General features: G+C 42.9%; 1 protein-coding gene across 1 annotated transcript in view; it reads left to right on the top strand.

Moving 5' to 3' along the window:
* Positions 1-2,734: 2,734 nt before the first annotated feature.
* The window catches only part of Prim2 (DNA primase subunit 2), a 174,818-nt gene continuing 164,026 nt past the window's right edge, over positions 2,735-13,526 (top strand). Inside the window, exons 1-5 of the mRNA XM_050134776.1 lie at positions 2,735-2,894; positions 3,457-3,622; positions 5,320-5,423; positions 8,861-8,940; positions 10,395-10,515. Coding sequence (XP_049990733.1) covers positions 3,469-3,622; positions 5,320-5,423; positions 8,861-8,940; positions 10,395-10,515 — 459 coding nt within the window. The 5' untranslated portion in view covers positions 2,735-2,894; positions 3,457-3,468. The remainder of the gene's footprint in view (positions 2,895-3,456; positions 3,623-5,319; positions 5,424-8,860; positions 8,941-10,394; positions 10,516-13,526) is intronic.

Below are 13,526 nucleotides of genomic sequence, written 5' to 3' on the forward strand. Positions count from 1 at the left end.
CATTGTTGATGAAATGAATATACGAGAGAGCCCCTTCATTGAAAGCACATCTGAAATGTCCACATCGTTGTGTGTTACTGCTGTGGGGAAGTTGCCCTTTCCATTGCCCCTGGATACAGAAAACAGTTTTTACATTGTGTAGTGACCCTCACTGATATTAGAAAATAACGATGTTGGTATAGCTGATAGACTCAGGCTGCTTTGTTCTCTGAAATCAGATATAGGCTTTGAAGGGGCTGGGATGAGGGCTCACCACTCAGGAGCACTCCTCTTCTGATCCCAACCCTACAGGAGCCTGAACTTCAGTCCCGGGGGTCTGATGCCCTCTTCTGGCCTTTGTTGTCACTGCATGCAAGAGGTGCACATCCTTACAAGCTGACAAAACATCCATACACATAAATACATAAACTAAAAACAGGACTGGAGAGACAGCACAGCCGTTAAAAGATAGGCTCACAACTAAAAACATAAATTAAAAACCAAAGAAAAACCCAGGTTTTTGATATGATGTAAAAACATCTATTACTGGGCTGGAAAGATGGCTCAGTGGTTAAGGGCATTGCCTGCTCTTCCAAAGGTCCTGAGTTCAGTTCCCAGCAACCAAATGGTGGCTCACAACCATCTGTAATGAGGTCTGGCGCCCTCTTCTGGCCTGCAGGCATACACACAGACAGAATATTGTATACATAATAAATAAATATTTAAAAAACATCTATTACATGACATAATACAATTTTGGTAAGGTTAAATGTTTTTCTACTTCTTTATGAAATAGCCATACAATGACATTAGTTTTCTCATATTCTAATTTTGAGGTGGGCATTTAAGGGATCATATAAACTGACACATGAAGATAAGTAAGGAGGCTGTCCAAAAAAGGGCTTAAAATCAAGTAGCCTTGGCATTCTTAACAAGCCACAAGTGATTGCCATGAACCGTTTGAAACAGGGTACAAAACTGACTCAGAGGTGCATTTCCCTTAGGAGACAATTCGTCATATGTTTTAGTAGTTTATGTTCCCAAACCATGAAGACCCGTAGTAGAGGGAAATAAACACATAAAAAGTAAATCTGGCATGGTGGCCCATGCTTTAAATTCTAGCAAGGGGAGGCAGAAGCAGGTAGATCTTTGCCAGTTTTGCCAGGAAAATTCCCTTGCTGATAGCAATAAACATTTTCATACTTTATAACCGACTACTCCGTGAGCTAATTTTGTAGTTTGTGTAAGATTTTTCTCTAATAAATTGATGTTTATTGTATTTATAATATTCCCGACGATATTAGCCTTTTGTGTTATATTTATGGCAAGCCATTTCTCACTGCACAATAATTCGGTGTAGCTCTTTAGACGCACAATTTTGTTTTTCCTAGTCAGAGCTCTAGATTTTTTAAAAATTCGTTGTGACTTCACTTAGATTTCTGTGATACCCTTAGACTAGTCATGTAGTCATGTATACCTTCTCTGTTCTGTGCTCCAGTTTCTTTTTTACCCTTTAAAGGTAATTCACAGCTTGGACTTGGTGATGTCAATTGTGTATATGCCACAGAGGGGAAATGTGTACCACACTGTCGTATTGGTGGAATCAGGACAGCAAGACGGCTGGGAGAGTGGAGCTCCGTGATAGTCACTTCAGTTCTTTTATTTGTTAGGTAACCTTTGGAAGTCACGGTTTTTTTGTAAATTGGAGCTAATACAAGAGGCTTCCTTGTGTGGCTTGAGAATAAAAATTGACATATAAACTGCTTATAACAGGCTCTGATCCAAGGGACAGCTACCAGTTAGTCCATCTTCCGTGGGCATTTAGAAGCTTCAAAGTGTTCGACTATACTATGCATCTCTAAAATCGACGACTTTCCAGGGCCTCTGCCTGCGGCTTTTGTAAGGGAGACACGCCACCTAGGGGCCACGGCCTCGAACACTGTAGACCGCAGAGGGCTGCGATGCTCTAAAGCTCCGGGGAAAGGATCCTTCCCATCCCACCGGCTTCCCTGTGGTCCCCGAGCATTTTTGCTAAATCCTGCAGGTTCCTCCACTTCCTCGAGACCGTGCTCTGATGTTACCCTGCGAGGGGCCGCAGGAGAAACCGAGGGCATCGCACATGGATGAGCAAACCGACATTATTCTTGGAGCTGTTTTCTCAACAGAGAAATGAAGGCAGCATTGCTAACAGAATGAGGGGAAGTCCTAGTGTACCCGGGGCAAAGCGGACCCAGGCAGGCTCTCTCCACCTCTCCGTGCGAAAGCGCGGTTAGAGCGCGGCCCCTGGATGTCAGTACTTAGTAAAACGAACTCTGTCCGCAGTGTGCAAACGTTTGCTCTTAGCATTGCAGCACCGAGTCCCAGCGCCGTCTCCGTGCACCGAAGGTCAGCTTAAGTTATGGAAAACAAATGAACAGAATCCACAGACATTTGAATTCAAGATATTTAATGCCGGGCGTTGTGGCTCAGCCCATAACTCCTGCACTTGGGGCGCTGAGGCAGGAGAATCGCCATGAATTCCAGGTTATTCCTGGCTGCAGTGGGAGACCCTATCTCAGAAAGAGCAAACCTCCGCAAGCAAAACGAAAAACAAAACAAAACTAAACACAAAAAAAACAGCAATTAAAAAGTCCTTCTGCGAACAAAATGCACGAAACACGTAGCCCCTTCAGTCGCTCCCACGGATCCCGCGTAGCACTACGGTGGGCGGGACGCCACGGGGTGGGACCTCTGCGCCACTCTTCCGCTTCCGGCCCCAAATGAACTCTCCCGCCACTGGGAGAGAGCAGCTGTCAGCGCGGTGTTTCCTCCAGTTTGATTGCTAGCTGACTAAAGAAAATCTTGCGGGTTTATTAGGGACGGAGAAAACGTGGAGTTGAAAGTTTGCAAGTTGACCTGGTGGGACCGAGTGACAGGTGATGTTTGCGGGGGTGGAGGGGGTGGGAAGAGACGCGGCCCGGGAAGGCGCCGGGGCCTGGCGGGAACTTGAGGCACTTTTGAATGTCTGGAAGGCTGGATTCGAAGGCCAGATTTATAAGTCTGGTCCCCAGAGTTATAAGATGAGGCGTAAGTCGCTCCTCCAGGTAGAATCTACTTTACTTTCCGTTGACTTAAGGACTGCACCCCAGTAGAACCCCATCTGGTCTTGAGTTCCCAGACGTCTGAGGGTGGCGACTCTGACCAAGTGAGCTGGCAGCACTCCTTCTTGCTAAAAGGACCCCCACCTGCATCTCTCCCCGTTTAACTCCCCCGCTCACTCGCCTTCGTTATTACAGATGAATGTAGAAAATAGGGCCTGGCCTAGGTGCAATCGCTTTTAATGATCCGTGTATGCAGTATTGTATGTGTGTGTGTGTACATACAATGTACGCACATGTCTATTTTGTTCTTTTCAACTCTCCCATCGTTTAAACATTTCCCCCATTACTTAAACTTTTTTTTTTCTTTTCTTTTTTTTTTTTTGTTCACTGCTTTCAGAAGGTAGCCAAGATGCAGTTCTCAGGAAGGATTCGGAAGAAGCTGCGCTTGGCAGGTGACCAGAGAAATGCTTCTTACCCACACAGCCTTCAGTTTTACCTCCAGCCACCTTCTGAAAACATATCTTTGACAGAGTTCGAAAGCTTGGCTGTTGATAGACTTAAATGTAAGTGGCATTTAAATTCAAATATTTGTATTCTTGGGGTGCGCAGCTGTCATTGGTGGCAGCGAATGGAAGCAGTTCGTCTTTATTTGGCAGCCAGTTGGATTCGGACCGGTGGTTTGCTGTGGAGGGTTTGTTCTCCTGTTCATGTTCATTGCGGAAGGCATATTGAGTATACTGTGTCAGGAGCAGGGACTTTGTGATGAAGATTGTAATGCAGTTCTTTGTTGAAACTATATCTACTATGGAGAGGGACAGGGAGGGATGCGAGTAGAAGTCATGCATCTGATTCCCTTCTGCTTCTGTAGATGTAAAGATTAATGCTCCTGGAGCATAAAAGTGAGAGTAACCAGCTTAGTCTGATTAAGTAAGGCTTCTTAGGGGAGTTGGAATTTGGTCTGGTTCCTGAAGAAATGAGTAGAAGGCAGGAACTTTCCAGCTGAAGAAGTGATGGGCCTGTCCAAACTGAGATAAGGGTCTCTACAAAGGCGTGGGGCTGTGAGCGAGAGCTGCGGTTTTCAGTGGCCAGTTCAGGACGGTTGTAGACGTGTGGGGATCAGAAGGTGTATTAGACCGTGCCTCTTATCGTTTGTGTGTGAATGCAGAAATAAATGAGCTCAACACGAACTGAGACAAATACTAGCACAGTCTTCAGAGTTTATGCTCCCGAATGTTCCTGCTGGAAGGACCAGGAGACGGCATATACCGTTAGTTTTTCTTTGAGCAGCAGGGTATGAGCTGCTAACATAGGAAGCAGCGCTCATTACTGTCCAGAGTGAGTGATGGCAAGGGGACAATTGTCATAGGAAGCTTAACAGTGTCAGATGGCTCATAGTGAAGGTGGTGGCTGGAAGGCATTCCTTGGCTTTGTCACTTAAGGGGTGAAGTGGCAAGGACCCAGTTAAGGTGGTGACGATGGCGATGATAGGAAGGGAAAGACTGAGGGCCAGAGGTGTGGTGACAGGATTTGCGAGTGGTTGGATGTGAGGAGTGAGTGAGCAGACGCAGGGGGGCTGATGGGGCTGCTTGGGTAGAAGCTGCAGATGGAGATGGGGAAGGCTGGAAGAGGACAGGGAAGTGGAGGGGACGTGGATTGGACATCATAGCAGGAGGGAGCCAGAGGAGCCTGGGTTTGTGTTCCGGAGGGAGTGGAGAAGAAGTCTCATCACTGGTGCTAAAGCCTGCCTCCTGGGAGTTTGTGAGGAAGGCTTGCGCGTGGCTTTAGTTGTGGCATCGGTTCAGGATGGCTCCTCTGCTGTGTCACCTCTGCGTCACCAGGGAAGGAAAGCCTATGTCTTGTTCTTTCTCCTCTCCTTCCCATCCTCCTCCTGTGCTGAGGTCAGGGTGGACAGAAGACTCCAGACAGCAGAGCTTCTCTTCAGACGGGCACACAGGCCTTCTCACTTCTCAGCGTTGGTGGCGTGGCACAGCTGGAAGGATCATCCCCCGTTTTTCTGTCTTCCCTGCTTGAGACTCTCTGGTCTTAGATTATTTTCTATTTTCAGCGCATTGATGGGGTTTATCCTCTTACAAATGCAATTTATGTAATGTACTTACAGAAAACAAAATTGTTAATACTGTTATGGTCTAAGAACAAATGATTAGAGAATTGCTGTCCATAGGTTTTATCTTTAATTTATGTCTTTTTAAAATTATTTTGGACTTATACTCTCTCTCTTTTTTTAATCTTTCCCCACTAGTGCTAAAAACAGTTGAGAATCTTGGTGTGAGCTACGTGAAAGGAACAGAACAATACCAGAGTAAGTTGGAGGCTGAGCTTCGAAAACTCAAGTTTTCCTACAGAGTAAGTAACAGAAAGAGCCAGAGGGAAAATGGTCCTTTCAGATTGTATGTGCTTATGTTACTGAGTGTAGGTTATGGAAAAGGTCTTTTATTAGACATAGGGTTTTATGAATGTAGTTCAGATGTTTGGAAGAATAGTCTGTTGAGGTGGCTGACATATAGTTAGTTGGTGATAACACACCCATTTCCTCACCCTCAGGACTACCATCCTTCTGCCCTATTCATTTTTTGTTGCAGTAATGTCCTGTGCATTGCACAGGGAGCTTAGTAGCATCTTTGCCTTTTACCCATGGCGGAATATAGAGGTTGCCTGCATTCTGTGCCGTACAGGGTGATGCACGCTGTTTCTTTCTGGTTACTCCGGGAGCATGCGCAGTTGCCTGGCTCAGACAGGGCCAGTTTAGAAGGCTTTCCAGAGGAGGGGCTGTTCCACAGTCTCAGCTTTCCTTGATCTTGTGATGTAGTCCGGGTTGGCCCTGCGCTATTGATCCTTAGCCTCTGGAGTGCTGAAGTAGCAGGTTTATAGCACCATGTGTGACTTGGATCTGTGTCTTAACAGATAAATAACATTTTTATTTTGGGAGGATAATTGCCAACAGCAGGTTGATGGGTCGTCTTGGACAGAAGAGGACAGGAGCCTGGAATGATGAGAGTCTGAATTTATGAGAGATGGGACAATTGAAAAGATATTGGTGTAGACTGAAAAGATTTTAGAGGCTTAACCTGGGGGGAAACCAGAGAAAGCAGTTACAGTACCCAGGTATCTACTTAGGACAATGTATTAGTTAATTCTTTATGAGTGTCACAGAATAGTGATGGGATAATTTAAGGGAGGAGATGTTTTACTCATGGATTTATCATAATGGTCAAGGCATGGCAGATTCATAATGGTGGGAGTGTGCCGTTGTTCCTTACCTCATGGGGCACACAGGAAGCAGAGAACACAGTCACAACCAGAAGTGGGTATAACCTCCTCCCCTAGTGACCTACTGTAGTCAGCGAGGTCCAGTGTCCAAAGGTTCTACAGCTGCCAGACCAGCACCCCAGCTGGGGACCAAGTGTTGAAACGCTCAAATCTGTGGTTGACATGTCGAACGGCAGTGCTATTTTAAGGTGTGACATACAGTAAGAGAAGCTAGTCCTGGAACCAAGATGTTGAGATTTGTTCTAGACGTAACTTGGACACAACTGTCATAGTATCGTGTGGACTTCTTAGAGAAGGCATGTTTGGTGGGAGTGCAGGCTTCCGAGAAGGTTGGAATCAACAAGACTAAGTGAGAATGCACTAGGGAAATACTTAGAGAAGGTAATATTAGGGGGACAAGATGAGGAGAATACCAGTGTCTGAGGTGAGTGGAATGGAGGAGTCTGGGAAGGAGATAAAGAAGACGCTTCATGAGAATTAAGTGATGATTGGGATGGTAGTGTCACAGAAGCCGAAGGAGGTTGGCGTTTGAATGATAATGGCCACATTAATAAAGACAACACAACAGATAACAGCCGTTTGTATAATCTTATTTTGTGCTGAATTTGGCTGTAAGTATATTACTTATATTGGCCAATATAGTTTTTTTTTTTTTTGAACTGGGTACTGTTACCATCCTATTTTATGATGAAGACATTGTTTTCTTATGCTTCATGCTCATACTGGTAAATGGTAGAGCCAGGATTTTAACTGGGGCATTTTGTTTTGTGATGGTATTTTTAATCCCAACAGTTTAAGGAACTTAGTCAGAATCACGTAAGATTAGTTGTACAGTGTACAGTGGAGTTAACATCGGGCACTTGAAGATGGGGCAGAAGTCAGAACAGTGGTAGCTGTTGGAGGAGACGGTGGTAAGGTGGGTGTGGATGCTCATACAATGTTTAGCTAAAATTGTCAGGGGGAAGTAGAACAGAATATAGATGTTTTAGGGAAAAGAGAATATATATATATATACACACATACACACACACACACACATAGATGTACTTAACACATGTGTGTTAATTTTATTTTTTATTTGTGTGAGTGATGTATGCATGCATGCCGGTGTTCTCACCCGTTTTGCTGCATGTGGATTGGCCAGTGGCTAGAGACTGACACTAGGATGTCTTCCACAATCAGTTTTCTACCATGGGCCATCAGAGGCAACAGCAAATGAGTTGGAGGTTTTAGTTATTGGACAAGGAAGGAGAGATGCTGTGTCCATGGAGATGGAAGGGAGGGCATCAGAAGCTTTGTCCACAGAGCTGGAAGGAAGATGCAGCCTAGCATGTGGATACACAATCTTAATGCTGTTGGGGAAGGCACCAAAATAGGGGCCCTGGTAGCTGGTGAAGACTGAAGCTGCTTTTCTAAGAAGTGAGGAAGGAGATGATTATGTATCAGTTGACTTTGCTATCTATAGGATGTGCTTTTGATTGAATCTGGAACGTCTCCCATTGGCCTGAGTGTTAAAAAGCTTGGTCCTCAGCTTGGTGTATCTGAAGGGAGGTGAAATCTTTAAGAGGGGAGAGTGAGGCCTAGTGGGAGGTTTTGGTCGTCAAGGCATCTGCTGAAGGGCACAGAGAGACCCCATCTCCTCCACTCTTGGCTGATCCCTACCACTTCTGTGCAGTGAGCAGCTCTGCTTCAGCATCTGCGCCTCCCACGATGTTATGCTTTGCTGCAGACCTGACAGTAGCAGACTAAATGACTGTACTGCAATCCCCACATCAGTGAGCCAAGAGTGAACACCTCTCCTTTTGAATGGCTTATCCCTCCTATTTTATTAGAGTAACGGAAAAGCTGATGAACTTTGTTCTGAAAACTTGTATGACCTCTTAGGGCCTCATCTTTCAAATAAGGGCACAGGAACCTTTATTACACAGTTTTAAGAGTGGTTTGTACATTCAGAATGCCTTGAACAGTACCTACCTATTCCTAGTTAGTGCCAGGCATGGGTTCAGTCTTGCTGGTTTGGGCTTGGATAAAATTCATTGGCATTGATCATTGTATACTTCAGGTTAGAGACTGAATTTTATATTTTGCATTTCTGCAGTAAATTTTTTTTCTTTAAAAGTTCTCAGAATTTGGAGATAGGACTTTGGAGTGTGGTTAAATATTATAATTTAGAATTAAAATAATTTTTTCTCATACCTAGAACAGTTAAAATGAAAGGAGTTGGGGTCGAGTTTTAGGACTGACTGAGAGGGTGGATACCCCGGAGTAAGCTGGGAAAATTAGGAGGAGCAGTGACAGGAAGGAAGTAGTTGGGTCTTGCCCAGGAGCTTTCAATGAGACAGTGAGGTTCTCAGTTGTGCATGCTTGTAGTTGAAATACAGTGATAATTATCCGGCAAATCATGGTAAGAATTGTTTTGAAGCTTCTTTTACCATTGGCTGTGTTGAATCAGCATGTCTTTACACCCCTTCTCATTCTGAGACATGAATTTATTTGTGTCGTTTTGTTTGAAGGAGAACTTAGAAGATGAATATGAGCCGCGCAGAAGGGACCATATCTCCCACTTCATTTTGCGCCTTGCATACTGCCAGTCGTGAGTATACACTTGGTCCTCGCACTCAGATTTGATCTTGGGTTATAAACTGGTTCATGTGAAGTTGGCATGTTTCTGAACTAACTATAGGAAACCCCAGAATGACATTGGGGGAACCAGCATGTCATAGGATGAACATCATTGTGCATTCTTTGAAATAAGTTGTTTTACTAGAAAATACTGAAAAAAATTATTGCAGATTTGCTGGATTAAACCGTTTTTATCCGAATGGGAAAGGCTCTAAATTTTGGGATTTAAATTTATAAGGGATTTCATTAGAAAGATGACTTTTGATACTTTTCCAAGGAAAAAACTGGTAATATTACTAAGAAACATTGATTCAAACATGCACTTGAATTTGATAGAAGTTTTCAAATGTGACATTAAATTTCAGCTATTTTCAGTTGGTAGCTGGTTTCTTGTAACTCAGTGCTGCCACCCAGAGGGAGAAGGTGCTAATTGCTTTTTTAGTTTAACTTCCCCCTCTTTCTAATTTTTGGTCAAATATCAGAGCTATGGTTGTTTCTTGTTATTATTATGTTATGGGTTGAGTATTTTAAATCGCTTCTTCTCACAAGATTCTAAGTGATAGCATGCTTGCCTTAAAGCTTGAAACTTAGAGTTTTGGCTTTATAGAAAACATATCATCTACATAGCTACTGAATTGCTGGTAGTCTATGAAAGTCACCTCGAAAAAATGAAATTATATTTTACATGCAGTAGTTATTTTATAATGTAGCATGAATGCCAGCTATGTGTTTGTCTTATGGATTAGTGTATTTTTAGCTTTAAAATATTGGAAGTTTAGGGTGGGGATATGGGGAGGGGGTGACCGGGAGGAGAGGGGGGAGGGGAAATTGTGGTTGTGGTTGGTTTATAAAATCAATGAAAAAATGTTATTTAATAAAATAAAAAAAGCAAAACCAAAAAAATACTGTTTTACTGTGAAGCTTACCCTCTTAGTTGACAAAGTTTGATCATGTTAACCTGTTCAGAGAAAAAAAAAAAGACTTTTAAGACTTTGGTGTTTACTTGCTATGGACAAAAGCACCTCAGAGAAAGGAGCACCCCACTTCTAGTGTAACGGCCTCTTTGAAAGTTACTTTAAATGCAGTGAGCTTTTTTTTTTTTTAAACTTTATTCAGTAATTCTACTGGTTTCCTCCAAATATCCTTTTTTTTGTGTGCTCCTGGGCCTCAGCTTGCATCTGTGTGGAAGGTTATGGTTCTCACATTCTGTCTCAGGTGAGACCGGGTGCACACAGGCGGTGATGCTGTGGCCTTCTCTTTACTTCAGAGAGGACGGTTTGCTCTTGACGGCTCTAGGTGTCTGACATGCCTTGAATATCCTGTCAGAAAATCTCTTGAATCTGATCATCATTGGGTTTTTTTTTATTGTTTTTATTGAGCCATCATTGGGTTTTTAACTTATATTCATTTCTGTTTCAGTTTCAGGGAAGATCTTAGACGATGGTTTATTCAACAAGAAATGGATCTGCTTCGATTTCGATTCAGCATTTTACCCAAGGATAAAGTTCAGAATTTCTTAAAGGATAGTCATTTGCATTTTGAGGCTGTAAGTGTATCTATATAAAGATATATATATATATATATATTTTTTTTTTTTTTCTACTTTCTCCTCCCTTAGTTTTAGTGAGAACGCGTCTCAGTATGTAGTCCATACTTAGGGCAATCTTCATGCCTCTGCGTACTAAGTACTGGGATTGCAGGCATGCTACCATGGTTGGCTTTTAAGTATATTTTAATAGTTATTTGAAATTGTTCCCCGGTTATCATCTCCTTTTCTTTTAAGTACTGATATTAGTAAGTTGATCCAGGCTCTTTATGTTCTTTTATTAGGTACCTGGCTCAAAGAATAGCCAATAGCAAGTAATACTTGAAAGCATGTGAGGTCTAGAGAAGGTTGTGTTTCAGTTTGTAAGTCAGCTGTTTGTAACTTCTGGTCGGATAGTTTTCAGAAGTTGCTTTTGCAGATGAATCTGAGTGAACTACATTTTGCAGTTATGTAAAACAAATGTTTGGGAAATTTAGCATGGAGAAATATTGTGGTCAGAAGTAGAAAATATGTCCCAGGTGGATCTGTGCTGCTGTGAAAGAAAGATTGTCAAGTGGTGTAGGTGGAAGGTCCCTGTCCTGTCTGCAGACTGCAGTGTCATAGCTGCTTACAGGTCAGTGCCGCCAAGAGGACAGCGGTGCTTGCTTCTTCAGAACTCGTTCCTTCTCATTTACCGTTAAAGTTTTGGTCAGATTTGGTTGCATAAGGATGGTGAGCAAACATTTAGTGTCTGCTATGTGCTAGGGAGAGACTTTCTGTAGTTCCTCCTCTTATAAAGTCCCTGTGTGTGTGTGTGTGTGTGTGTGTGTAGACCTGGGAAGTCGGCACACACACACACACACACATACATACACACATGTCCCTTTTACATTGAAATGTAGTGACTTCTGGTTGTGGGCTCTGTATCTGGATTCTACAAACTTTGTGTTAGAAGCGTTCTGTAAAAGAATTATGTTTGTGCAGAAAAATGTGATGGCTTTCTTGTCATTGTTTCCGAAGTAATATAGCTACTTACACCCCACTTAAATTGTGTGTTACAAGTAACCCAGTGGTAATGTGCGCGTAAGGGTGGGTATGTGTAGGTTATATGCAAGTAACTGCACTATCTTCTTTCTTTTCTTTCGGAGACAGGGTTTCTCTGCTTTAGCTATCCTGGAACTAGCTCTGTAGGGCCTTGAATTCTGAGAGCTGCCTGCCTCTGCCTCCAGGCATGCGCCACCACCATGGTGCATGCCTTTACTGCGTCCTTTTCTATACCCAAGCTTCTGCTGGGTTTGGTATCTGTAGGGTGGCCCTGGGACCCATTTACTGGGACAACTTGGAAAACTGCAGCCTGAAGTCCCAGATTCAGCTTGGCTCAATGCCAACTCCAGGTTTCTTCTAATGTTTCTTCTGAGACTCAAGGCTTCTGATCTGTGATCATGTGAAATTAATGTGATGTGCACAACAGTGTGAGTGTGTGTGTGTGTGTGTGTGTGTGTGTGTGTGTGTGAAGGAGGGAATGGGGGAGGTTGCACTTTCTCTCCTGTGGTCTGACCCTGGTAAGGAGGTACTTATATTCAGGTGTCACAGACTGACTTACCCCTCAGGTCCCTGTCAGCCTTTTCCATTTTACTTTAGGTTCATTCCTAGACATGTGCATATTATCTTTAGTTTGCTCTGAAGATCTAGTTTGCATTTGAAAACTATTACCCCTAACCAGGGATTGGTATAGACTTGGGGCAGAACCAGGGTTTGAGAACAGTTATGGGCATTTGTCACCTGAGATGGTATTCGAAGTGGAGACCATGCATCTTGCTGCTTTAGGTGAGGCACACGGAAATGCAAGGGTAGAGATCTATGGGGCTATCACAGTTTCACTGCGGATGTTGCCTTCCCAGCACACTAAGAGTCTACCTGGATTTGAAGTGCTTGTGTTCTTGTGTGTATTTCTTTGTCTTAATTTCTCTAAGGCTACAGTACTTCCATCTTCAGCCTCATCTGTAAGACAAGGTGCTTTTATATTAGGAGGAGCTACAGTAACATAAATTACATGCTTGCTTTGATAGAGGAACATGTCCGAGAATACGAGAAAGGTCTCATTAATTCTTTTGCACAGCCCTTTCTCTTAAATTTTGTTTTATTTAGAGTACCATGCTGGTGTTATTTTATTGGGTAAAAATCTGGAAAACGTAAACTGATTCCTGATCTTGTTTTTTACTCTGCGCTTTTGATCCATGCAGTGTGCTGATTCTTCTGCTTATTTGGTTTAAACTTGAGTTTCTAATGGATAGCAGATTCTGAATCTTTGTGACATAGGACATGAAAATGTACAAAAAGAGAAGAACTGGTGTGCTTTATCCTTTGCCTTAATAACTTGAATGTCAAATCAAATTTCTAAGAAGGATTAGAGGTGATGGAGTATTGTAGTCTCTGAGGATTATTTTGGGTTTCTCATAGCTGAGCTGATTGACTTAACCTTGAGTCATAGCACAGGGGACTGAGCATCCATACACAGGTTCTAGCAGTCAATAGGGAAAGGTCAGGCTGTGATGTGTCAGCTCCTAGACGGAGGACCCTGTGCTATTGCACTCCAGAGCCAGATGAGTTTGTAATACACTTGGATGTTTTTAAAGCTTCTTAGGAAAATTCATTTGACATGCCAGTGGATGTAAAGCCAGGGAAAGTTATTACGGTAGCAGAAGTCAGGGACAGTAAAGATAGGCGAGTGTTCTGTGTGCACAGACTAGATCTAATGCACCCTAGAAAGAGCGCGTGCTGTTAGGTTGCCTTTGTGCTCAAGGAGGTGAGAGTTTTTGGGAGAATGCGCATAAGGCAGTAATCTCATGGCTTGACCGTCTCAAAACAAGTACACATGCAATTTTGAATGGTTTATTTTTGCTTAAAATGAATTTCTTAATCCCACACCTGGCACTTAGAATTTCTTGACTCTTATTTTGTATATCTTTTTATTTACTTATTTATTTTATTTTAGAAAATGTTTCGTGTTACTTTAATGCATTTAAAAAATT

The sequence above is a fragment of the Alexandromys fortis genome, unplaced genomic scaffold (assembly GCF_014885135.2).
Source record: "Alexandromys fortis isolate MF-2015 unplaced genomic scaffold, M_Fortis_MF-2015_v1.1 scaffold_20, whole genome shotgun sequence".
Taxonomy (NCBI): domain Eukaryota; kingdom Metazoa; phylum Chordata; class Mammalia; order Rodentia; family Cricetidae; genus Alexandromys; species Alexandromys fortis.